Source organism: Esox lucius, chromosome 7, assembly GCF_011004845.1.
Source record: "Esox lucius isolate fEsoLuc1 chromosome 7, fEsoLuc1.pri, whole genome shotgun sequence".
NCBI lineage: Eukaryota > Metazoa > Chordata > Actinopteri > Esociformes > Esocidae > Esox > Esox lucius.
The window spans coordinates 23,419,594-23,447,509 of record NC_047575.1 but is presented as its reverse complement, the minus strand read 5'-3'; the positions used below and the strand labels follow the sequence as shown (position 1 = coordinate 23,447,509).

At 45.3% G+C, this 27,916-nt stretch overlaps 1 protein-coding gene across 12 annotated transcripts in view; it reads left to right on the top strand.

Annotated features, from left to right (window-relative positions):
- auts2a (activator of transcription and developmental regulator AUTS2 a) overlaps positions 1-27,916 on the top strand; it is a 447,079-nt gene that overhangs the window by 383,997 nt on the left and 35,166 nt on the right. For all 12 annotated transcript variants that reach the window (XM_034293328.1, XM_034293333.1, XM_034293331.1 and 9 more), the window contains one exon: positions 25,331-25,379. In XM_034293328.1, the coding sequence (XP_034149219.1) occupies positions 25,331-25,379 (49 nt within the window). The remainder of the gene's footprint in view (positions 1-25,330; positions 25,380-27,916) is intronic.

Below are 27,916 nucleotides of genomic sequence, written 5' to 3'. Positions count from 1 at the left end.
TTCATTAAGCCAGTCTTAATTGGCTTTGTAACAAATAATCTCCCATCTATTCGAGCATGCAAAGTGGCAGATAGGCAGAGCGCCAGCTCCTGTCATCTGTCAAAACGTCAGACGGATCACAGGAATGAAAGCAGCCAGTGAGCACACATGCCCCTCGCCAGACAGTTGTTTAACACTGTGTACAAACACTCCAGATAACAAAGAAATAGAAGAGGCTGTCAGAAGACCTGCTGTACAGGGATTAGACAGTGAACACACACCTGTCCAGACTTGAGATGTTTCTCCATTTACCATTGTTTGGTTTTTCTTACTCTGTGAAGGGACCGCAGGCCGTCCCTGGGCAACGTCCCCTCAAAGCCATCAGAATGACAGTTGCTGTACATGTGGAAGACCCATACTGTTACAGTGTTGACCCAGGAGCAGGTTTTGTTGTACAGACAGCTTCAGGCCATGATGGTGGGGTACATCCAACCCATACACTCACATTTTATCATCTGTAGGTGAGGGTGTGATGTTGGCTTCCACATACTGTAGCTGCTTTGAATAGTGTTTGAGTCTTAGAGACCCCACTGATTACATATGAGTGACCTGTTTGTCTGTCTGCCTAAAGATCCTAATAGACAGGAGAGGACAGGAATAGGTTGAATGTGTCATGTACAAGTCAGAATGGGCAACCTGCTTGACCCAATGCTTAACATCTTCAGGTCCTTCCCATGATGGGTGGCTTTGAAGAGGAAGCGGACAGGGAGTTAGAGAGAGGCATGGCACATCCACATGAAGAGGAAGTTGACAGAGTTAGAGAGAGGCATTTCACATCCACATGAAGATGAAAGGGACAGGGGGTTAGAGAGAGGCATGGCACATCCACATGAAGAGGAAGGGGACAAGGAGTTAGAGAGAGGCATTTCACATCCACATGAAGAAGAAGGGGACAAGGAGTTAGAGAGAGGCATGACACATCCACATGAAGAGGAAGGGGACAAGGAGTTAGAGAGAGGCATGACACATCCACATGAAGAGGAAGGGGATAAGGAGTTAGAGAGAGGCATGGCACATCCACATGAAGAGGAAGGGGACAAGGAGTTAGAGAGAGGCATGGCACATCCACATGAAGAGGAAGGGGACAGGGAGTTAGAGAGAGGCATGGCACATCCACATGAAGAGGAAGGGGACAGGGAGTTAGAGAGAGGCATGTCACATCCACATGAAGAGGAAGGGGACAGGGAGTTAGAGAGAGGCATGGCACATCCACATGAAGAGGAAGGGGACAGGGAGTTAGAGAGAGGCATGGCACATCCACATGAAGAGGAAGGGGACAGGGAATTAGAGAGAGGCATGGCACATCCACATGAAGAGGAAGGGGACAAGGAGTTAGAGAGGCATGTCACATCCACATGAAGAGGAAGGGGACAGGGAGTTAGAGAGGGGCATGGCACATCCACATGAAAGCTATTACAGGAGACGTGTGCTACAGAGCCCAAAGAACCATCTCACTGTGTGTGTAATGTCTTTCCCAATGGACAGTCTCGTGCGCACACACACACACACATACACACACACACAAACACAAAAACACACTCACTCACACCTCCAGCCTATGTGAAATTATATTAGAATGAGGAGTGACATCTCCTAGCTGATCCAGTTTGAAACAAACACCTCTCTCTGTGTTCCAGCCAGGATGAGGACTACTCCAGGCGTGTGAGAGACATTAATCACAAGGCCTCTGATAGATTAATTAGAAATGCCATTTGAGTCCAGAGGTTACGCAGAAAATCTCTTTCGACCCTCACAATGTATCAATATGTTGATTGCTATATTAAGATCCGAGCAACGGGGCTATCAGCATTGTTTTAATGTCACCTTATGTTCTTATTTCAGTTGAAGTCATAAAGAACATTATTCATGGTTTAACCTTCAACCATAGATCTGCACTACTTTGCTGTTATAACACAGCAATGACAGAGGTGTCATCCTCATTAAGATCAGCGTATGGTAGGAAGTGTTGATATTATATTCATGACCTGTTAAAGGTAAAGACTGGTGATGGGAAAATTCTCCATCTTTGTGATTGATCTAAAATGCATCAGTGTGAATCTGCTCTGCTCAACTTGAACCTGGTGTCAACATAATATAATCTGTCAATCAGTCAATGAAGTGTATTTATGTCAGCAGTTGTCTCAAAGTGCTGAGACATGACACAGATGCTTATAGATTACATTACACAGATGTTCTGTTATAGTCAGAGGGCCAAAACATTGGTCATCAGCCGACCACTGTGCACTTTGCTGCTAATTAGGAAAGTATTGAACTACATGCATTTCTCAAGCTAAAGAGCTTCACTGTCAGTTTACCCGGGCCTGAATGGGGGAAACGACATCTGTGAACATCTGCTTTGAAAATTAAAATTCTGGCTGTTCCAAATGGAACATTGACTTTGTTTTGTCTTGCTGGACCAATTAAGTTAACCGATTTACACAACCGTCCGGAGAAATCGGAAAACAATAGAGCTCTAATGGCATGTCCATGCACGTCCTAGGGTGTTGGAGAACAAGCATTAGAGAACAGCCAAAGTCCTGACCCCTGCGACACCATACACACACAAACGCACAAACACTCAAACACAAAAACATTTTCACGCCGTCTTGTCAAATCCCCAAAGAGTACGTTCCATTTAATGTGGAAACACACGCTAGGCTTGTGTGCTGCTTGGCTTTTCATCCCCAGCATCTTTACTCCAGTTAATTAACAGTTATTAGTGTTAGTGCAGCAGCGTTGGATAAGTTGTCACAAATAATCAAGTCTCTAGGTGCAGTTACAGCAATTAAGAGCTCTCTCTCACCTGGCTAACTCACAGCACTCGGCAGCCATTTGGTTCACTTCCAGGTTCCTTTTTAGACCTGAAAGCACTAATCAAATAATTTTTGCTCAGCAGTTCTCCATTGTTATTTCAAATCCTAATGACGTTGCTCCTCCACCCCTAATTTCTACTTTTCAGTCGTTTTGTTTTTTGAGCTAACATTCTTGGTGCCCCCCCCCCCCCCCCCCCCATACAGGACAGTGACTTTTTCAAGGAAGACAATGGTCTCTTCTCTCTGGCTTATTTAGGCCAAGCAGGTCCTCATAACCTGGAGGCAAATGCGGCTGGGACATTGGACCTGGTGTGTGTCTGTGTGTGTTCGTGTGCGTGCGTGTGCAAGCATGTGTGTGTGTGTGTGTGCGTGCGTGCGTGCATGTGGCGGGGGTTGGAGGGTGATTGAAGAGCAGATTAGGGTGTTTACCTTTTGATTAGGGTGTGGGGTGCAAGTTCTCTGGCTTAATCAATTTGTCATCCCTCTAAAATGGAACGTTAACTGCTTCCAGCTGAGTGAAGAGGGCTAGTTACACTGCAGTCTTTCTTTATCACTCCACTCCTGCCAGCACTTGTTGTTTTAAAGTTTTATCTTCAATCAGAAGGGATTTGTTTTTTGTTTTTCCCCTGTGGAGAGAGGGGAAGTGTAGTGAATAGAGGGGAAGTGTAGTGAATAGAGGGGAAGTGTAGTGAATAGAGGGGAAGTGTAGTGAATAGAGGGGAAGTGTAGTGAATAGAGGGGAAGTGTAGTGAATAGAGGGGAAGTGTAGGGAATAGAGGGGAAGTGTAGTGAATAGAGGGGAGGTGTAGTGAATAGAGGGGAAGTGTAGTGAATAGAGGGGAAGTGTAGGGAATAGAGGGGAAGTGTAGTGAATAGAGGTGAAGTGTAGTGAATAGAGGGGAAGTGTAGTGAATAGAGGGGAAGTGTAGTGAATAGAGGTGAAGTGTAGTGAATAGAGGGGAAGTGTAGTGAATAGAGGTGAAGTGTAGTGAATAGGGGGGAAGTGTAGTGAATAGGGGGGAAGTGTAGTGAAGACAGGGGAAGTGTAGTGAAGAGAGGGGAAGTGTAGTGAATAGAGGGGAAGTGTAGTGAATAGAGGGGAAGTGTAGTGAATAGAGGGGAAGTGTAGTGAATAGAGGGGAAGTGTAGTGAAGAGAGGGGAAGTGTAGTGAATAGAGGGGAAGTATAGTGAATAGAGGGGAAGTGTAGTGAAGAGAGGGGAAGTGTAGTGAATAGAGGGGAAGTGTAGTGAATAGAGGGGAAGTGTAGTGAATAGAGGGGAAGTGCATCCCCTGCTCTGGTACATCCCCTGCTCTGGTTTTTATTAGATTTTGGTACAGAAAAGCTGATAGAAGTGCTAGCTAGCTTAGTAGTTAGACCATGCTGGTAATCTTATGCATGTCTTTAATCTTTCTTACACATTTTTTTCAGGCATTTTTCATATTTATTGGACAAGCCTACTATTTTGTATATTTTCTTAATCATCCTTGTTTTTTCGTTCCTTTGCATCTTGAGAGCAATATCAGTCCTTTTGACATTCCTTATTTCCATACAACTAGAGGATACAGCGGTGCTGGCTTGGGAGGCAGTGTGAGAACAGCAGTAATGACTGTGTAATGAGCCTTATGGGTCAGGCTGTAGAGGTCAGGACACTTTGACCCCACTGCCCCTCTTATGCTCTCCCAGGATCCATTATTGAAAAGCTTCCACCAGACCAGATCAACCCTCCCCCCCACACACACACAGAGACACACACACACAGACTGGCTTCCTGCCAGGTGCTTAGATCTGACCTTTTATGTGGGGGGAGGCAGCAGGCCAGCCCCTCCCTTATCGCTGCTCTTGTCCAAAACCAGGTTCCCAAGGGCCTCTTCTGTCAGGTGCCAGAAAAAACACAAGTAAACACTTGTTAGGATTGACACAGGGCCCTGGCATCGATCGGCAGCCATAAAAACCTGGAGTAGGCAGGAGAAGAGAGAGACTGTGTGTTGCTGACAAAACTGTGGAGTAAGAATATCATGTCTCTCACATAGACAGGCCATAGTGAGCTGACAGGACAGTAGAGACCAGGACAAAAGAGGGCATGTCAGTAGGGACCAGGACAGTAGAGACCAGGACAAAAGAGGACATGTCAGTAAAGACCAGGACAATAGAGACCAAGACAGAAGAGGAAATGTCAGTAGAGACCAGAAATGAAGAGGCCAGGACAGAAGAGGACATGTCAGTTGAGACCAGGACAGTAGAGACCAGGACAGAAGAGGACATGTCAGTAGAGACCAGGACAATAGAGACCAGGACAGAAGAGGACATGTCAGTAGAGATCAGGATAGTAGAGACCAGGACAGTAGAGACCAGGACAGTAGAGACCAGGAAAGAAGAGACTAGGACAGAAGAGGACATGTCAGTAGAGACCAGGACAGTAGACGACGGGGTAGTTGAGGGGGCAGGATGAAGCCCATACTGGGTTCTCTTAAAATAGTAGATTCAGAGGATAACAAGAGATTGTCTGGGTCCGACAGATGGTGGAATGGGGATCAGGGTTCACTGATGGCTATCAGGGCTGATTGTCGGGTGAGAACAGTCCTCAGTGCCTCTGGTCCAGGGGCTTTATGATGTAACTGTTATCTGGGGTAACAGCCCTGCTGACCGTGGGCTGGGTGCTGGTGGGCTGTCCATCCCTGTGGATGTGCTTGGTCGCAACCTTATAGCATACATTACATGCTGCAGCTCCGCACAGCTTCATGTCCTCTGACTGCGGTTGAAATGGCAGAGCCAACAGCCTCCCTCCTCCTCTCACACTCCCACCTAAGCTTGTACTCCAGTGTGTTTGTTTGTTCTCTGCTTTGAGGGTTCAGCCATAGAAGGCCTCTGGAGGACATATTGTACATAACCTGGATCAAGAGTGGTTTAATTCCCACTTCACACAGGGAAATGGAGCAGACTAATTTACATAAAGCCCACAGTACTCATCAGTATGGATGACACAGCCTACAAATCTCCACCAGCAACCAGGGGGTCTGTGTGTGTGTGTGTGTGTGTGTGCGCCGGTCCAACCACCCAGGAGCGTACTATTAATTAGCCACATCAAGAGGTTGACTTATATCCGGCAGCTTCAGCCCAACTTGCTTTGGCTCAACACAAAGCCTAAAAAAAAATCTACTTTCGGAAAAACAACTATTGTTTCATGCACAGCTACATAAAAGAAATGTTTAGCAGGCGTTTTGCATTCATGCCTGTAATAAAACGGCTCTTACCTTCAAGGACGGAGTATAAAGGACGGCAGCAGGCTGGTGTGTCAGCGCTGGGTAGGATTAGAATAAGTGATAGATTCATTGATTCCCCTCATTATTATCAGTCATCAGGTAGTCCCTTCCTGGGTACCATGTCTTCCTGGTTCCTCATCAACTGCCAGCCAGCTACCATACTGATATAACAGTCCCGGGGGGGGGGGGGGAGGGGGGCTGATGATGGATAGACTTTGTTAGTGTAGGATTTCCCCCCTCTCTCCCTCTCTGAGATGAAGGCCTCATCAGAGAGCCTAAGACTGAGGAAGGCTTTCATTATTCCTCATTACAGGAGCCACTGGAGGAATATTGGGCTTCAAAGCCGCTTGATTGCAATATCAGGCTTTAGTTTGCAAATTGTGTATCCAAAGCTTGGAAGATGTGACAAGATAAGTAGCACAATTGAAAGGTTTTGGTTTTCTACGTAGTTCTTCATTTCCATAGGAAGTCACATGCATGTTTATTGGATGTTACCAGAGAAAATGCGGTGTCTTTAGAGCCTGTGTGGGCGGGGCTTCTTCATGAATCCACTCAGTGTGATGCCAGTGTCATCACAGGGCCGGGGGAGGTCCATTCAGTTTGATGTCAGTGTCATCACAGGGCTGGGGGAGGTCCATTCAGTGTGATGTCAGTGTCATCACAGGGCTGGGGGAGGTCCATTCAGTTTGATGTCAGTGTCATCACAGGGCTGGGGGAGGTCCATTCAGTGTGATGTCAGTGTCATCACAGGGCCGGGGGAGGTCCATTCAGTTTGATGTCAGTGTCATCACAGGGCTGGGGGAGGTCCATTCAGTGTGATGTCAGTGTCAACACAGGGCTGGGGGTGGTCCATTCAGTGTGATGTCAGTGTCATCACATGGCTGGGGGTGGTCCATTCAGTTTGATGTCTGTGTCATCACAGGGCTGGGGGTGGTCCATTCAGTGTGATGTCTGTGTCATCACAGGGCTGGGGGAGGTCCATTCAGTGTGATGTCAGTGTCATCACAGGGCTGGGGGAGGTCCATTCAGTTTGATGTCAGTGTCATCACAGGGTTGGGGGAGGTCCATTCAGTGTGATGTCAGTGTCATCACAGGGCTGGGGGAGGTCCATTCAGTTTGATGTCAGTGTCATCACAGGGCTGGGGGTGGTCCATTCATTGTGATGTCAGTGTCAACACAGGGCTGGGGGTGGTCCATTCAGTGTGATGTCAGTGTCATCACAGGGCTGGGGGAGGTCCATTCAGTTTGATGTCTGTGTCATCACAGGGCTGGGGGAGGTCCATTCAGTGTGATGTCTGTGTCATCACAGGGCTGGGGGTGGTCCATTCATTGTGATGTCAGTGTCATCACAGGGCTGGGGGTGGTCCATTCATTGTGATGTCAGTGTCATCACAGGGCTGGGGGAGGTCCATTCATTGTGATGTCAGTGTCATCACAGGGCTGGGGGTGGTCCATTCAGTGTGATGTCAGTGTCATCACAGGGCTGGGGGTGGTCCATTCAGTGTGATGTCAGTGTCATCACAGGGCTGGGGGTGGTCCATTCAGTGTGATGTCAGTGTCATCACAGGGCTGGGGGAGGTCCATTCAGTTTGATGTCAGTGTGTATACAATATAGTGTGTATACTATATATATTATTCAGAAATAATATACCTTTCTGAATAGGATCAACGGGAATGATGGCCAAACCTACAATACAAGGCACTGTGTAAAGAAGTGGATCATTGTTGGATTTCAAGAGGGAACATGTAAAGCTACATTCTATACATGACCCAGTTTTGGTTGGAGGCAGTGTTTGTAAAAGCGTGTAAAGGTGTATTCCTGAGTGAGGTATCTGGCAGCCACCCCGCAGCTCTACTGTAGTCAAATGAATTAGTAATGCTGAAATAATCCATGTTGTCTTTTAAATGCCGTGTGCAGCGCTCTGATTAAATATAAGGCGGTGCTACATTTTTCATGACCGCGCCAAGTGTTGCCTTGAACTTAACATTCGTTTTTAATCCTACATTGCTTTTTAATGGCGGGGAACAACATGTTTTCAGATGTAACTCGTGAAAAATGCATCAGAGATATGCGGCGTGCATCAGATAGGATGCAGATAGAAACAAAGCAGCACCATAACCAAATTGAAGAAGAAAAAAAAGCAAGATGTTGTTTTGACACCTCATTCACCCCTCGGGTGTCACGAGGACCCCACCTACCAGTGAATGCGTTTGTGTGCGCGTGTTCTCTCAAGTCTGCAGCCTCATAAGCATATTCATTAGCAGTGGCAGGTGTTACTCAACTGTGCCAACTGAAGCATTAGTTGAGTCAAGGATTGGTGTTACAGTCAGACGCGGAGTGTGACTCCATGAGGAGAGGCTATAAGAACATCTGAGTTATGCAGTTCATTTGAAAGAACATAGTGGCCTTGTGCATGAAGTGTATATTAACTAGCTGAGGTGTGTAGTTTAAATACAAATATTTGTATTTGAGTGTATTATACTGTATGCACATATTTACAAGCTAGCTATGGTTAGGTATCATATTTGTATTTGATTGAATTATATGCACATATTTATACACTGGTTATGGTTAGCTATCATATTTGTATTTGATTGTATTATATGCACATACTTCATTTACAAGCTAGTTATGGTTAGCTGTCATATTTGTATTTGATTGAATTATATGCACATATTTATACACTGGTTATGGTTAGCTATCATATTTGTATTTGATTGTATTATATGCACATACTTCATTTACAAGCTACTTATGGTTAGCTGTCATATTTGTATTCTATCCTGGGGCAGTGTTCCAACGTGTATCCCACATACTTGTATTTCTTTCTTATTATTGGCCATCAACTAGTAGCAAGCTACTTAATTACCTTAATATGTGTTAGCCAGCAGATTGCAGATTAAAGCCACGATCAGTATCAGCTTGGTAAGAGCACATACTCCTTTAAATATCTGGAAGAATGTCTGTAGCCAGGCCGACTTCTAGCCCTTTTGTAATGTAATATCATTAGATCTGGGTGGGAGACAGCAGGCTCCTGCTCTATTGATCCCATCCAGGGAAACATCCTGGCAGCCAACGGAGTTCCTCTGTCACACCACAACGTGGTCATCAGTGCACACTAATCAGTCCGCACAAAAAAGAGCCACCAAGTGTGTGTGTGATGCCCCCCCCTCTCCCTGAATCAGTCCGCACAAAAAAGAGCCACCAAGTGTGTGTGTGATGCCCCCCCCTCTCCCTGAGCCACGCCAGCGGCAGCGTCTGTGAACGGCCGCCATTAAACAGCCTTTTACCGTCGTTAACTCCCATTTGTGTTGGAAGGCCTAGCTGGTTTGGATTTCAGCGGCAGCCCGTGGATGATTCCAGCAGCCTGCGGATGATTGCATTGTCTTTGGGCCTTTCTGGCTCTGTTTGCCTCCTTGGCATAGGAGCTGAGCAGGGATGAGGAGAAGAGGGAACCCGACACCCCTGAGAGCAGCTTGTGTTGTTGTGTCAACTTTAAGCTGCTACCGCTGCTCGGGGATGTCTCAGTGTGTGTGTTGAATCTCCCCGGCCTCCACGTCCCTGCCTATGGCTCTGGGATGCGCAGTAGGGAGGGCCTTTTCTCCTGGGTGTGTGTGGGACCCAGTGGGGTGGGCCTTTTCTCCTGGGTGGGTATGTGTAGGACCCAGTGGGGCGGGCCTTTTCTCCTGGGTTTGTGTGGGACCCAGTGGGGCGGGCCTTTTCTCCTGGGTGGGTATGTGTAGGACCCAGTGGGGCGGGCCTTTTCTCCTGGGTTTGTGTGGGACCCAGTGGGGCGGGCCTTTTCTCCTGGGTGTGTGTGTGGGACCCAGTGGGGCGGGCCTTTTCTCCTGTGTGTGTGTGGGTGTGGGATCCAGTGGGGCAGGCCTTTTCTCCTGGGTGTGTGTGTGTGGGATCCAGTGGGGCGGGCCTTTTCTCCTGTGTGTGTGTGTGTGTGGGATCCAGTGGGGCAGGCCTTTTCTCCTGGGTGTGTGTGTGTGGGACCCAGTGGGGCGGGCCTTTTCTCCTGTGTGTGTGTGTGTGTGTGTGTGGGATCCAGTGGGGCAGGCCTTTTCTCCTGGGTGTGTGTGTGTGTGTGTGGGACCCAGTGGGGCGGGCCTTTTCTCCTGTGTGTGTGTGTGTGTGTGTGGGATCCAGTGGGGCAGGCCTTTTCTCCTGGGTGTGTGTGTGTGACTCAGTGGGGTGTGGGAGCGGCTGGGTGCTTCTTTACGTGTGCTTATAATAACGCGCAAAAAGCAATAGAGAAACTGTGTCATTGATGTTTACTGTCTCTTCATGGCGTGAAAAAAAGATTTCATTTTTTATTTATTTAAGTTGTTACATAGTCTTATCTCAGTAATAGCTTCGTCATCTTACCAGCCAGTGCTCCTGGAAAACAGCATTCACTTTCTGTTCTTGAAATGAGGCTGTGATATGTTGATCTTTGATGTGGTCCTAAGCCTGTGAGTGGACAGTTGGTGGTTAGAAAACTCATCACATTCCCATGCATGTTATTGTATGATAGCACACTGTATGAGCTTCCTGTTGGTCCAGCTAGCTGCCTGTGTGACTGTGTCTTAGCCAGGGTCACACTCCCGTCAGCTGCTTTATCAGCTTCCTGGAAGGATTATCCCTGAGCTTGCTCATTTGATATTTCTCCCCCAATGAGGGGCTTGTGTGAGTGTGTGTGTGCGTGCGCGTGTGTGTGTGTGCAGCTGTTTGGTCTCCCTGGGTGAGCGGAGTGAGCAGCGCGAGCTGTCCTTGTTTGCCAGTGTGAAATCCTCTTACAGCCCCTGTGTCTCCTCTGGGCCGGCCGCGTGCAGCACCAGCGGACCCAAATCCTCTTGTGGAGGCCGTGTTGGTAAACACAAGGCGGGCTAAGCCCGGCTGAGACTGCCACTGATGATTGGGCTTACTGCTAAATAATGTACCGGTTGGATCTCTGCGCGCGGCGCCAGCCCTCAACCCGACCTGGGCTATGAAAGACCATAATGCACACGCATACACACGCACGCGCGCACACACACGGCATGTTGGCAGACGTTAATACATGCAAGCAAACAGACACAAATCCTCTCCTGCCCCCACTCATTTTAAATGCAAAATGCGCATTCTGTCATTCATAGGAGTCTCTCATTCATCGCAGTTAGCACTCATATCAGCCTGCACTCTTGGACATAAACACAGGCACACACGCAGGCACGCACACACACGCCCGCACACACATACACACACACTCTTTGAGAGAACACAGTGAGTGTCCCTGTGCCTTGGGAGGCTCCACTCAGGCAACCCCAGAGTGGTGAATGTCCTGCTCTCTCTCAGCTTGCCAGCGTCCAGGCAGGCAGACAGGTGAGTGGGTCGAAGTCTCACAATGTGGACATTTAGGTCTCCGGCTGGCATGGTGTGAGTTTGTGGAGGAAAGCCTGGAATGCAGGTCTGGCTGGCCCACAGGGCCCCTGACGGGGCAGATTTAGGCCCCTGTGAAAGGCATCTCTATTACAGCCCCGGGTCCCAGACAAGCAGGCATTATGTCACCATCTCAGCAGAGGACATGGAGCGGGCTGGAGAGGACAGTGTGCCAACACAACGCGCCCTCATGGAAATGTACCGGCATATGCCACACACACTCCTATTGACCCCATCCGTGGTACTTGACAGGACTGTGGATCCACTGTATTTCAATGAGGTGTCACAGGGCCTTTACATGCCACATTACATTATGAGAATATACCATTACTAGATATGTTTTTCATGATCCTGTTGCCTGCATCAAACTGTACCTATGAAATTTAAAGGAACTTGAAAGAGGGAGTAACATCATTACCAAACCTGTGGTACAAGGGACAATGCCAACACTCTGGCTGCCACTATGGCCCCGCTGGGTTTGTGTTTGGTGCAGCTGGCCTCACAGTGGTGGTGACAGTAAAGCCTGGTGATCTGGTGGAGCGTCAGGCTTTAGCTGGCTGCCTGATTACCATCCCTACTGATAACACTGCATGTTAATCATTGTAAACATGGTGTTGTCTCCGCCAGGGCTTTGACACACTTAGCTTATCTCTAATTGTTTTAATTGCTACCAGCGTTTAACGAGATGGTCCCCTAGATATGTAAAAGCCCAAAGCCAGAGACTGACTGTGAACACAGTCTCTCTGTTCCATCAGATCTAGGGTATTATGATGAGGAGGATAACTTCAGATCTATGGTACTGTGATGAGGAGGATAACTTCAGTTCTATGGTACTGTGATGAGGATAACTCTTCAGATCTATGGTACTGTGATGAGGATAACTCTTCAGATCTATGGTACTGTGATGAGGATAACTCTTCAGATCTATGGTACTGTGATGAGGAGGATAACTTCAGTTCTATGGTACTGTGATGAGGATAACTCTTCAGATCTATGGTACTGTGATGAGGATAACTCTTCAGATCTATGGTACTGTGATGAGGAGGATAACTCTTCAGATCTATGGTACTGTGATGAGGAGGCTAACTTTTCATATCTCTGGTACTGTGATGAGGAGGATAACTCTTCAGATCTATGATACTGTGATGGGGAGGATAACTTTTCATATCTATGGAACTGTGATGTGGAGTATAACTTTTCATATCTATGGTACTGTGATGAGGAAGGATAACTCTTCAGATCTATGGTACTGTGATGAGGAGGATAACTTTTCATATCTATGGTACTGTGATGAGGAGGATAACTTTTCATATCTATGGTACTGTGATGAGGAGTATAACTTTTCATATCAATGGTACTGTAATGAGGATAACTCTTCAGATCTACGGTACTGTGATGAGGAGGATAACTTCATTTCTATGGTACTGTGATGAAGAGGATAACTCTTCATTTCTATGGTACTGTGATGAGGAGGATAACTCTTCAAGTCTACGGTACTGTGATGAGGAGGATAACTCTTCAAGTCTACGGTACTGTGATGAGGAGGATAACTCTTCAAGTCTACGGTACTGTGATGAGGAGGATAACTCTTCAGATATACTGTATGGTACAGGAAAAAGCACACATCCAATGAGAAAATTTGTCTCATGAAATATTGAAATGCGGGCTTCAAAGTGGAGTGGAGGGTTCCTCCCGGCCTGCTTGCCCACACCTCCCTTGACCCTTCACCACAATCACCCCACCATGTAGGTCACTACCATGGGCTGTGGTAATGAGAGTATTGCCTGCTACAAGGGAAATATAGCATCCCCCTCTCTCCTCCCCTCGCTCGCTCTTTCCTTCTCTCTCACACTCTCTCTCTCATCTGTAACACACACAAAGCCATTATTTTGTTCAGTCGCCCTTGTTCTCCCATTACAGTAAGGGAGGTTGGACTGGAGAGGATATCCTACCCCTGTCTCAGTGGATTTTGACATGTTAAAGCTTTCTGTCACACACAGAGGAGGCTCAAATCTCTTCCTCTCCCTCTCTCGTCCCCTCTCCTCCTGCCTGTCCAACCCCCAGCAGGGTGGCTACTGTAGGCAGAACAAGGCCCTTATTTAGTCCAGTCCCTGTGAAATGCAATTAGAAGCCCCTCTAGGGCCAGTGGGGGCCTGTGCTGAGATGGAGGGAGGCAAGGAAGGAGAGTGGGGGAGCAGGAGAGAGCACGAAAGAGAGTGTGTGTGAAAGAAAAACATCCCTTCTGTCTGTCAGCCTGCTGGCTTTCCAAGTCTGGGGCCATCTTATGTCCCCCTAGAGAGATTATTATCAGCCCCCTACGCTGGAGCAGTTCAAAACAGAACAACCCTGGAGTGACTGGCTAGGCTAAGTAAAGGAGGGAGGGAGGGAGGGCAAGACCCAGAGAGGAGAGGTTTGGGCTGTGGGCTGTCTCAGTGCATGCCTCACAGAATGGTCTTGACGGAGCGTTTCCGAGGCCCAATCCCCCAGACTATATTTCTCCAGCCAGGCAGGCAGGCAGATTGCTCTGGGCTGCAGTCAGGAGTCCATCAGGGGTCAGACACATTTTAATGCAGGCCTTCCTGGTGATTTCCTCAGTACTTTCCTGCAATGATTCCTCTTAAAGACGCAGCAAGGCAATTTCTCTCCTACCTCCATTTGCCCTGTCTGTTTGCCTACCTCCTGCCCCCCAGCCTGTCAGCTCCTCCTGTTTTTCTCCTGTTGCGTTGCGACTCCCCTCCTGTTACTATATTCTCTCGTTACTCATCTTGATTCTTTCCTCCTGTTTCTGTCCAACTTTCGCTCCTCATCTTCATCCAGTCCCCTTTTCTCCTCACTCCCGGCACGGTGCAAAACAAAAGTAACAGAAGGAAAACTAGAATTCCAGCCAACGTAACTCTGGGTTAGAATGAAGTTGAGCCTCTTGGGGGTTTCTGGGAAGAGCAGTTCTTTGGTTGCTGTTGTCTGCCATGCCTCAGTGACTGTGGAGACACATGAACAGATTAGTGAGAGAAATAAAAGCAAGGTTTTGACATATTGTGTGTTTTTATTTAGGGGTTTGTCTGGGGTGCATGGCTCCGCTGCAAGACTTCAGAGAGAGAACTGGAATCAGATTGGAATATTGAGATGACTTTTATTATATTCCACTGAAAAACAGCTGAAAGCTATTGACTGTTTTTTTCTTAACAGGGAATCATCAAGAATGCCAGCCCCAATATTACTAAAGCCAGATCAACTCAGTATCTGGACTGGCTTCACATGAAATAATTTGATCAGAGCTATAGGCAGTCATTTTATCAATGTTTGCACGCAATGCTGTAGTTCTAATGGCATTACCAGCATCTCTATATGTAAGCCATGCGACTGAGCAGATAAGAGCACTCTAACCACTCTCCAACCCAACACAGCATTTACAACAGCCAAAACAGAGAGTCCAAATGGGCTCATATTGCGTGTATATTTGTGTTATGTGTGTGTGTGTGTGTGTGTGTGCAGGTGTGTTTTTGGAAGTGTGTGTTTGTGTGTTGGTTCACTGCTGCAATAGAGTGGTACTCTGTGGTGTCCTACTGGATAGGGAGGGAGTGGCTGGCCTGAAATGACCTGCATCATGATGGCTGGCACTCTGTGGCATGTCTATAATTTACACCAAAGGGCCTCCCTCCTGTTCCTCGTTTCTATGGGAAGGGGGAAATGCATTAACCCAAACGTTTGAGAAGGGAAGGTTAAACCAATTTTCTTGTTCTGGTTTGTTTTGAATGGGTAGTCCCTGGGAAGGCGACAAGGTTCTAATGGCTTTAGGGCCAGGCTGTAGAGTGGCTCTGCTCATACTGACAGACCTGTGCTCATACCGCGCTATCTCAACTCTCAATGATTACTGGCCTCAGAGATGGAGATAATGTCTAACATTATCCATCCCCATTTGCCTAGTCGGCCAACCGATGCCCCGGCCTGGTTCCTGAAAGCAGACAGGTAGAGATAACATCCAGATACCCAGATAAAACTAGGGACTCTACAGGCTTTTCACTCCTCTTTGCCTCTCTTTCAGTGGCATGATGGGAGTAGGGTAGCTTAGGGAAAAAACGACCCACTACTTCTAAATCCTGCTGTCCTTGTATATCAGACAATCACTTTCTCTGTTCTATTGTTCTGTCTATTCAAATCATACAATCCCTTGTGTGATAAAGGCAGGTGTATACAAGTTTGTAAGGCATGGGAAATGCTGTATGGCTCATCTTTCTGCCATTCATATTTACAGGGTTGATATTCACAGGCATGTCTATTGCCAGCCTGGTCCCTAAACCATTCAGCCTTCCAGTCAGGTATAATATGACTTCTGTCAAGAGATGAATGTTGTTTGTTACCTCTCCCTTGGGTTCTGTCTCCTACTCTTGGTCTGGCCTTTCTTCCCTTTCAGTGCTTACAGGCCTGGCGTTTTTCATTCAGATCTTCTTCATTGTGTGTGTGTGTGTGTGTGTGTGTGTGTGTGTCAGCTCTCCATTAATACGGGCAATGAGTGACAGATTAATATATGTCTGGCTACGTGTCTGAGGAATTGGGAAGAAAAGCGTTTTTAGAGCTGCTTGTCAGAAGAGGGTGATAATAGAAGCAGTTGTCAGTGGCAGTGGAGGCCTAGTGCAGGTTGGGGATCACTAAAATAAGACTTGATGTAATAACTCCAAAAAGCATCCTGAACTTGTCTTCAAAAGCTGCAGAAGATAGACGGTTGGTGTTTTCAGATCGAGTGGTGACTACACTCTGTGCATATGTTTGATTGGAGATGTTCCATTGCATACATGGTAGTTTTCCATATTTTGGAAGTCAGTATATCAGACCATGAATCTGATTGACAATGGTCCAACAAATTCATATATGTGTTCTTCAACATGCTTATTAAAAGTCTTTACACCCTTCTCTGTACCCTCTAACAATCCATCATTTTCATAGTAGACTTCATCCATATTGTCTAGAGTAGACTTCTTCCATACTATCTATAGTAGACTTCTTTCATATAATCTATAGTAGACTTCTTTCATACTATCTATAGTAGACTTATTTCAAGCTGTCTACAGTAGTCTTCTTCCATACTGTATAGTATACTTCTTCCATACTGTCTACAGTAGTCTTCTTCCATACTGTCTAAAGTAGACTTCTTCTATACTGTCTACAGTAGTCTTCTTCCATACTGTATAGTATACTTCTTCCATACTGTCTACAGTAGTCTTCTTCCATACTGTCTACAGTAGACTTCTTCTATACTGTCTACAGTAGTCTTCTTCCATACTGTATAGTATACTTCTTCCATACTGTCTACAGTAGTCTTCTTCCATGCTGTCTACAGTAGACTTCTTCCATACTGTCTACAGTAGTCTTATTCCATACTGTCGACAGTAGACTTCTTCTATACTGTCTACAGTAGTCTTCTTCCATACTGTATAGTATACTTCTTCCATACTGTCTACAGTAGTCTTCTTCCATACTGTATAGTATACTTCTTCCATACTGTCTACAGTAGTCTTCTTCCATACTGTATAGTATACTTCTTCCATACTGTCTATAGAAGACTTCTTCCATACTGTCTACAGTAGTCTTCTTCCATACTGTATAGTATACTTCTTCCATACTGTCTACAGTAGTCTTCTTCCATACTGTCTACAGTAGACTTCTTCCACACTATCTATAGTAGATTTCAACCATTCTGTTTATAGTAGACTTGTTTTAACATACTGCATGTACCATCTTTGGGACCAGAGCAGTTGGGGAGACTGATTGCCCCAACATTCTTTTTCTGGATGAAACGGCGGCTAGAGAAGAACACGTATACTTTGGATTACTCTCCTGGACAGTCTGTTTGTCTCTGCCACATTTCTTTATCTTCACACCATAGTCATTGTTAGATGCTTGTTACATGTCAAACTGCCTGGAAGTTACTCAGTATCTATATATCTCAAGAGATCACTTCAGTTATTCTCAGATTGTTTCTACCAACATTGTTTCTTTTGAATGTCATCATGACACTTCTCTTTTCATTGTCTCCTCATCCACACTGAATAGACTACTGGAAGTTGTGAGCCTTGCAAATGCACCAGAGAGTTAGACATCAACGGACGTGAATTAAATAAAAGCTTTTAACATATTACATCCACAGCACTCATGTTACACTTATCAGTAATATTTTAAATGAGGGGAGATTTTCCGTAATGGCAGGAAGGCTCATGAAAGAGAAAGCCAGTCTCTTGTGATTGCAATCTAGGAAAAAAAAAATGAAACTGCCGTTGCAGAGGAAGAATACTTTTTTACACGCTTGTGGATGCTTTGAAGTAAAGGATCAAGGCCAAAAAAAGGAATGAAAGATGACAAAACGTCAGTGGAGAGAGAGGGCTGATGGTCTATAGACAGAACTTCCAGGCACAGACACCAATTACTGGCATGCATAGCATAACTCCAGACGTTATGTTTGATCTCTAGTCTCCATTCTCTGGCAACAGCATCAAGTGCTTTTCCATTGCAAAGTGCCACTTTATATTATTTTCTTGGCTAAGGCATTACGGCATGCAGGACTTTTTCTTCTTTTTGTTCGTCTCTGTCAGCGTTTCATTTGAATTAAAAATAATGTGCATTGAGAGATCCGGACGTAGATTGTCTGGCGGTTGAGCAGTAATCACAGACCTGAGGTTTCTCCGAAATCTGATAATGACCGTTTAGAATGGATAACGCTGATTTGTTGATGCCTTGCTATAGTCCTTATACCCTGGCAAAAACATTGAGACATATTTGTTGGTGGCAGTTGTTGGCAGTACAGCCATGAAATACATTACTTAAATCACCATGTATCATCTATCCACTGTCCACACACCTTTATACCATCAGCAAAATAACAAACCATGTCATATAGTTACATGGAATATCCAGCAATTACATTGTAATAGTAACTACATAACCTATTTCTATTATATACTTTTAACCTTTGGAAGAAGCTTGTATTCACATAGGCTCTCACACACTATTCACTTGTATTTATCTTCTTCCCAATGATCAATTTGCTCAATATGTTCAAAGCAGATCCTTGTCAACATGTCTTAATTAACTATTAAACATGGCCCTACCTATGGTCAAGACGGGCCCCTAACCCAATGGGCACCCTGTATTGGAGATCAAGGAGAGACCCTAACCCAATGGGCACGCTGTATTGGAGATCAAGGAAAGCCCCTAACCAAATGGACACTTTGTATTGGAGATCAAGGAGAGACCCTAACCCAATGGACATGTTGTGTTGGAGATCAAGGAGAGACCCTAACCCAATGGGCATGTTGTGTTAGAGATCAAGGAGAGAGCCTAACCCAATGGACACCTTGTTCTGGAGATCAAGGAGAGACCCTAACCAAATGGACACTTTGTATTGGAGATTAAGGAGAGACCCTAACCCAATGGACATGTTGTATTGGAGATCAAGGAGAGACCCTAACCCAATGGACATGTTGTGTTGGAGATTAAGGAGAGACCCTAACCCAATGGACATGTTATATTGGAGATCAAGGAGAGACCCTAACCCAATGGACATGTTGTGTTGGAGATTAAGGAGAGACCCTAACCCAATGGACATGTTATATTGGAGATCAAGGAGAGACCCTAACCCAATGGACACCTTGTATTGGAGATCAAGGAGAGACTCTAATCCAATGGACACTTTGTATTGGAGATCAAGGAGAGACCCTAACCCAATGGGCACGCTGTATTGGAGATCAAGGAAAGCCCCTAACCAAATGGACACTTTGTATTGGAGATCAAGGAGAGACCCTAACCCAATGGACATGTTGTGTTGGAGATCAAGGAGAAACCCTAACCCAATGGGCACGCTGTATTGGAGATCAGGGAGAGCCCCTAACCCAATGGACACTTTGTATTGGAGATAAAGGAGAGACCCTAACCCAATGGACATGTTGTATTGGAGATCAAGGAGAGACCCTAACCCAATGGACATGTTGTGTTAGAGATCAAGGAGAGACCCTAACCCAATGGACACCTTGTTCTGGAGATCAAGGAGAGACCCTAACCAAATGGACACTTTGTATTGGAGATTAAGGAGAGACCCTAACCCAATGGACATGTTGTATTGGAGATCAAGGAGAGACCCTAACCCAATGGACATGTTGTGTTGGAGATTAAGGAGAGACCCTAACCCAATGGACATGTTATATTGGAGATCAAGGAGAGACCCTAACCCAATGGACATGTTGTGTTGGAGATTAAGGAGAGACCCTAACCCAATGGACATGTTATATTGGAGATCAAGGTGAGACCCTAACCCAATTGACATGTTGTGTTGGAGATCAAGGAGAGACCCTAACCCAATGGACACCTTGTATTGGAGATCAAGGAGAGACCCTAATCCAATGGACACTTTGTATTGGAGATTAAGGAGAGACCCTATCCCAATGGACACTTTGTATTGGAGATCAAGGAGAGACCCTAACCCAATGGACACTTTGTATTGGAGATCAAGGAGAGACCCTAATCCAATGGACACTTTGTATTGGAGATCAAGGAGAGACCCTAACCCAATGGACATGTTGTGTTAGAGATCAAGGAGAGACCCTAACCCAATGGGCACGCTGTATTGGAGATCAAGGAGTGCCACTAACCAAATGGACACTTTGTATTGGAGATTAAGGGGAGATCCTAACCCAATGGACATGTTGTATTGGAGATCAAGGAGAGACCCTAACCCAATGGACATGTTGTGTTGGAGATTAAGGAGAGACCCTAACCCAATGGACATGTTATATTGGAGATCAAGGAGAGACCCTAACCCAATGGACATGTTGTGTTGGAGATTAAGGAGAGACCCTAACCCAATGGACATGTTATATTGGAGATCAAGGAGAGACCCTAACCCAATTGACATGTTGTGTTGGAGATCAAGGAGAGACCCTAACCCAATGGACACCTTGTATTGGAGATCAAGGAGAGACCCTAATCCAATGGACACTTTGTATTGGAGATTAAGGAGAGACCCTAACCCAATGGACACTTTGTATTGGAGATCAAGGAGAGACCCTAACCCAATGGACACTTTGTATTGGAGATCAAGGAGAGACCCTAATCCAATGGACACTTTGTACTGGAGATCAAGGAGAGACCCTAACCCAATGGACATGTTGTGTTAGAGATCAAGGAGAGACCCTAACCCAATGGGCACACTGTATTGGAGATCAAGGAGTGCCACTAACCAAATGGACACTTTGTATTGGAGATTAAGGGGAGATCCTAACCCAATGGACATGTTGTATTGGAGATCAAGGAGAGACCCTAACCCAATGGACATGTTGTGTTGGAGATTAAGGAGAGACCCTAACCCAATGGACATGTTGTATTGGAGATCAAGGAGAGACCCTAACCCAATGGACACTTTGCATTGGAGATCAAGGAGAGACCCTAACCCAATGGACACTTTGTATTGGAAATCAAGGAGAGACCCTAACCCAATGGACACTTTGTATTGGAGATCAAGGAGAGACCCTAACCCAATGAACACTGTGTAATGTTGAGCTGTTGTTCTTAAAGCCATTGTGTGATGAGGTTTAGCTCTCTGGGGCATTGGGCTCCATGGTATTGCTTTGACTGGTCTCCTGGGGCCTCAGCCAGCCTTGTCTCCCATCTAACAGTAATCCATCTGACATTCATCTCATCTATCAGGCTATGAGAGTCAATGTCCTGATGATTGATGGATAGCTATAGATAGATTGAAAGAGAGATACAGTGTTTAAAATACTCTGCCATTCAATGCTGGGAGCTATCTTTCTCCTTCTCTATCTCTCCTTCTCTTCTCTCAGTCTCCAGTGCAGGGAAGGATGGACGGATTAGCACCCAGCAGAAATGAGTTAAATCTGTTTTCTGCTCTGTGGGAGCTGGGCTCCGTAGAGTGAAAGAGATCCTATCCTCCCTCCAGTGTGACTGCATTGTTGATCCATTGACCTCCCAGGAAGTGGGTTAATGCTGATTAGCCAAGGCTATAGTACACTGGGTTTTCGCACGATTAAAGGGATGTTCCAGGAATGTTCAGCCTTAGCGGAGGATTGTGGCATGGTTTTGCCTGGAATGATCATGAGCCATCAGAAAGGTTAGACAGATGCACATAGAATAATAGAAGTGTCTGAACCATAATGGCCTCTGTGAGCACCCGGGCAAGACCACTGAAGCCATTTCTAAAACAGAAAATGTGACTAATACTTTCATTAGTTAGAACACAAACTAATGGGGTCCATATTGCTACCTGGAGTGGCTTGTGTCTTGCAAGGTTGGTGATTTACTGCCACCTGCAGTTAATTCATTGGCTGATCCATCCTGATGAAGCAGATGAAATTATGTAATCATGGATCCCACCCAGTTGACTACTTTGAAATGTTGGAAGTCCTCAGTGGCGCGCTGCCCATGCTGAAACATTATATAGTAGGTAGTTTAGGTCCTGTTAATTACCTAGTATTTGTATGCAATAAGGCACAAGGAGGTGGTCTATACGGCCAATATACCGTGGCTAAGAGCTGCTGTTAGGCACGACCGTTACTAACCCAGTTAGAGCAATAGAATTGTGATGTAGTGTCATATCTGTGGAATAGGTTCTCATTTACCACTGCTATCGGCCAATCAGCAGTCAGGATTCAAACCATTCTGTTTATAATTGACCATATAACACGTAGCCAACTTTAAAAACTTCTAATTCTGTTGGTAACAGGTTCATGGTCACAGTGGTGTAGTGTATGTCCATTCTGTCACAGCTGAGGTCTGTTTCCAGGTACCCTGCATTGTGTCTTGCCGAAGAACGACACTTAGCTATACATATATGGGGGGTTCTTCTTTTCTCTCTCTGCTATGTTTTTCTTTTTTGCACTTTCAAACAAACCAGTCCCATTAGCTACACTCTGAATAATAGGATGAGTGATGGAAAATCTGATAATCCTCCTACAATAGAGATTATTTTAACATGAGAAAGATAGTACAAACCTGGCCAGGGAGGGAAATTTGTGGGATTGTTGATGTCTGCGTTGGAGCTGTGGATCAAGCTTGATGAAGTGGGCACCATTGGTGAGCAACATAGATGGATCATCACTCTTATCGTGTTTCATGCAACTGCTGGTATATTTGTGTGTGGCATGTGACCCCTCTCGAGGACAGTAGATTGGTGGTTATTCAAACAGGAGGAAAGCTTCTGAGAGTTCTGAGAACGTGCACTGCTGCTTCTAAAGAGTATTTTGTTTTTTCCTCCCCTCATGGTAGCAGCGGCACCCTACTGGGAAATTCATTTGCCGCTGACATCATCTCACTCTGTCGACAGTGAAAGAATATCATTCTAGTCTCTCAGGCCCTCCCTCTTCCCCTCCCTCCCCGCTCTTGGTCTCTCTCCCTTCTCTCACTCGTTCTGGAACTGCCAAGCAGCTTTTTTCTGGGCTTTATTCAAGTAAACGCAAACACACTCAACTCACGCCTGTCCGGAGAAGAGCGCTCTATACTGAACCAAGTATCCGGACCCTCGGAAGCAGAAAACACACGTGTATTTGTGTTCGGGATAGAAGTAGAGTTTGGGTAGAGCCATGTCAGTTTAGAATCAGGAAGTGGGAGGACCCGACCTTCGAGTAAGGACCGCTGAGGCAGCCGTTGGATGAATGGGAGTTTGTCTGATGCTAGGAGCGGATGAGGAGAGGCTCTGTCGGCGACGGACCCGTCAACAACCACAGGACATAAGCGTTTACCAGCTGAAACTGTAATGAAAACGGAGTCCCCTTTTGGCTTAAGTTGATACTAAATGTGAGTCTCCCTCTTTCGCATCAGAGGAAATTGGTCTGCGTTTTGTTGGATTTTGTTGCACTGTAGCAGGGAGCTTGCGACCTCCCGCTGATGTCTATGGACGCAGCCTCTTCACGCGTCCTGATACGCAGTCTCCCAAGGATAATGTCTGTTTGAATCTCGGATATCTTTAATACGAAAATATTGCGAGATTTCTGTTCATCCTGAACCGAAGACAAAGCGCACATAGCGGGATTTTGCGACCCAGGTCCCACAGCCGTTGCTGATGCTTTTCCTGGCAAGACACATGGCTTCCTTTGTCCGAGAGGCACGGTAGCTTTGTAAGCGCTTCTCGTCTCTCGTTGGAATTTTCTTGGAAAGGGATTTTCTTTTCGCATGGCTGTCATCAATTTAAACGGAGTTGTATTCGCCGCCTGTTTGTGGATTATATTATTTTGACAAGCATAATATATAACGGAGCCATATTTAGTCTAGTCTATAGACCGCGAAAGTGATATCTTGACTTATTTTTCTTCTTGCCAGCTTCGCCACATCAAAGGTATGCAAGTAGCGTTTTTTCATGTATCCTTATCATTGTTTGTCAATTTAAGCCTGTACATATGTCCTATTAACAATTAATAATGTGCAGTCTATTTGGTTAATATAATAAAACCTGTAGGCTGAAATGTGTGGCTTTTACAGGACTGTTTTGCATAGCCTAGCCTACACATGTCCTACTCTAATAGACGGATATGGCATTCATGTATAGGAAAAGGGTCGTGTTTTACCGTAGGCTAATTCTTAGTGGTCTAGGGTCTAGTCTATATTGCACATTTTTACTGTGTGCATATTCCTAACTGATATTCTTCAATCAAGTATGTTTATTGCTGCCGTCCTACTCATAATAGGCTAGGTTTTGTCTAGTCGAGTTCTATTTCTGGAATTAGATTATTTAATTATTTTGTTGAAAAGCAACACCTTTTTCTGCTTTTAATACACCATACATTCTCATGTGAATTAATAGCTCTACGAAAATACCTGTCTTGTGCCTTAGTGTTGCCTTGTAGGCTAACCTAAACAAATTCTCCAAATATTGGACGATTAAACTCAAGTCCACGAACCGTGGGGTTGAGCGGTGAGATCCGACGTTACAAACGATGTTGTTTTAATCATAAACAACGGATTTGAGCTTTTGAATAGCAAGCACGTGCACACGACTATTATGTGCCTGAAAGAATCCGTCGTTATTGGTAAAAAAAAAAAAGAAAATAATATATAGGCCTATATATAGCCTATATCTGGAGTTTAATCGACTACCTTAGAAACGTGTCAGATTTAACCACGTTCGTTTTATGTGATAATATATACACATTTATAGGCCTAAGCCCGTGTATAGTGATAGTTGTGCAAATGTCACTTACACCCTTATTGTTGGATGTCGTGCCACTGTCCATTTGCCGAAAAGATGCGAATAGCCTTCATTTTCTGTGATATATCACATTAATTGTTTAGTGTTAGGCTAAATGTCCTATTTACTTACCGTGATTAATATGTGATTAACAGTTTATTCTAATACTGTCAAAGGGAAATGCTATGAAAGTGACATTAAAAACAATAATCGGTCACTGTTAATGTTATTCCCTAGGACTATCATGGCACGCACACGGGTCGGTTAGGGATTGTAACAGAACGATCTTTCACCTTATTGTGTGATTGCATTAGCCAAAAGCCTTTTTGAAACCGCATTGTCACCCAAATAGCCAACTAGGCTTTCATTATCTAATACTGTGTAAATGCTTAGCCCTGAACGTTTGAACAATAACACAGCAATGTTAACGTGCACTCTGCCACACCTGGCTTGATATGGAATATGCTGTTGAGTCATGGACCAACAGTGCCATCAAGTGGCCGCGATGTGCAGTGCATACTGTTTTGCTTCCTGCTGGCTGGTCTATGTGGCGTATTGGATCTTTGACTATGAAGTCCACCTGTTTTAGCAGATTTGTTAATGATATCTTCTTTCTCTCTTACAGGGCTCCGATGCCAGCTCAGAGAAATTCTTCAGCACCGCTGCAGTTAAAGGTATGAACTCTTAAAGTCTGTGTTTAATTTAGCAGTTGGCCCATTATTTAATGGCAATAACAAATTAATTTCTGAGAATCGTATTGTGTATACAGTCAAATGTTTTATGACTTTGACACAGGCTGATAATTGTAATTTTTTAGTAACTTTGTGTAGCAGAGCAGAGCAAAGCTTGCGTTTATTTTGTGCCCTATTTGTACAGCAGACGGGGCCAGAGCATGGTCATGCATTACAGGAAAAACAGTCTCCATTTGCAGTGTAGTTCTATGTTACATAGGTGTGAAATATCAATCTGTGTTCGCTCACGTCTGGACATGACTGAAAATCCATTCCTGGTGGTCTATTAAATGGAATTGAATTGGATACAGTGTGATGAATGAGAAAATCCATACAAGCTACTCACTCAGATAGACATTATGCAGAGTTTATATACGCTAAGAGGAAATGCATTTAAATACATTTAACATTAAACAATAAAAGCACAAATCAACATTGAAACACAAATGTGAATTTAGAAAAAAGCAGAGTAGTGAACCGCGATATGTAATTTCAACGTCCAATACAACAGAGCTTTGAGAAGTAAAGTAAGTAATTTAACATGTTGCCAGGAGGAGGGTTCATATTGTATTGTAGACAGAGGAGGTGGACCCCAGGACTGCTAACGCAGTAGGAAATGAAGTCAGAAGGAGGACCTGGCATCTGTTTATGGCCTCAGTGTGCCAACACCACATGTGACCTCATTATCACGTCACTAATTTGCTGTTAAAAGCCATTCCCATTTTCTCCGTCCCCAGGGGAGCCCAGATAATGTGTTGAATGGACATTCCTGTGTAATGGTGGGTTACTATAGCCATGGAGGGGGCCAGAGGGGGGAGCGTTTGGGGAGAGGAGTGCCTGGTGAAACAGGGGTTATGACCCCTTCAGAGAGCAGGAGAAAGGAGGGCTGATTGGTTCAGATAGGTTCTTGTCGCACCCCCCCCCCTTTCTTCCTGCACTTTGCTCTGCTGCAGAGTCCAGGGACCCCAAACACATTTCCCACATTCGGGCCTTTGATTACCTCCAGGGCTTGATGTGTGGCGTCCATCGGGGGCTCAGTGGTCGTGCTTGACAGGGAGGCTTCCTTTTGAAGGCGCCTCACTGCGGGGAGATTTGGTTCCCTTGAAAGGACTTTAAGACCCCTTTTGTGCGACCTAAATCAACACGGGGCCGCCCCCTTTACCCCTCCATGAAAGGCTCTTACTGGGGGAAACAGTACACAAATATGCTCTCTCCCTCCCTAGTGGATCGTAGGCAGTTCGGTCTCCTGGCCCCTTTTTTCATTTAAATAAGCCCCTTTTCTTGCTTTTTTAACATCCAAGAGCCCTCATCCTCCACTCCTGCCATATGCTCATTCTTATTGCGATTGCAAAAGGCAAGTAAAAGAATCCAGGTGCAGACGAACAGAGGCCATTGGTATTTTGTATTGAGGAGAGGATTGAGATAAAAGTGTTTTTTGTTTGTGGGGATTACTACCACCACCACCATCAGACCCTGTCCAACCTCGGGCTTTAGGACAGGAAACAACCTCAGATGAATGTGGAGATGATGGTCAATATTTGCCCAAAGGCAGATGCAAAAGGTCTTTGTTTAGTGTTTTGTTTCTTTCTTGTTGGTACACGTGAAATGCTCATTGGGCTTAGCATTCAACAGGGCTCTGAGAACCACAGAGGTTAGCCGATGGCAGTTGCACCAACAAGATTTATAGAGACAAGGAGTGGATTTTCAGGGTTAACAATAGACCTGGAAAGGACAAAATAAATAGAACAAAAGGTTAAATGAAATTGAACCAAAATGATAAGGGTTCTTCCAAGGTGAATAAGTCAGATTAGGCTTTATTTTATTCTATTTGTGATTACAAACTTAGACTTATATCTGGATTTTATTCTCCTATGGATGGGCACATATCATGTCTGTAGAAATCTGATTTGACAAACCTCTCAGTGATTCACCTGCTGATGCCTTTCCCTTGATGTGGCAGATTGTCATGGGTGATGATGTCAACAGTCAGTAAGGAGACTACCTCCATCCTGGGCTTTACTGGGTGATGATGTCAACAGTCAGTAAGGAGACTACCTCCATCCTGGGCTTTACTGGGTGATGATGTCAACAGTCAGTAAGGAGACTACCTCCATCCTGGGCTTTACTGGGTGATGATGTCAACAGTCAGTAAGGAGACTACCTCCTTCCTGGGATTTACTGGGTGATGAGGTCAACAGTCAGTAAGGAGACTACCTCCATCCTGGGCTTTACTGGGTGATGATGTCAACAGTCAGTAAGGAGACTACCTCCTTCCTGGGATTTACTGGGGGATGAGGTCAACAGTCAGTAAGGAGACTACCTCCATCCTGGGCTTTACTGGGTGATGAGGTCAACAGTCAGTAAGGAGACTACCTCCATCCTGGGCTTTACTGGGTGATGAGGTCAACAGTCAGTAAGGAGGCTGCCTCCATCCTGGGCCTTACTGGCTGATGAGGTCAACAGTCAGTAAGTAAGAATCT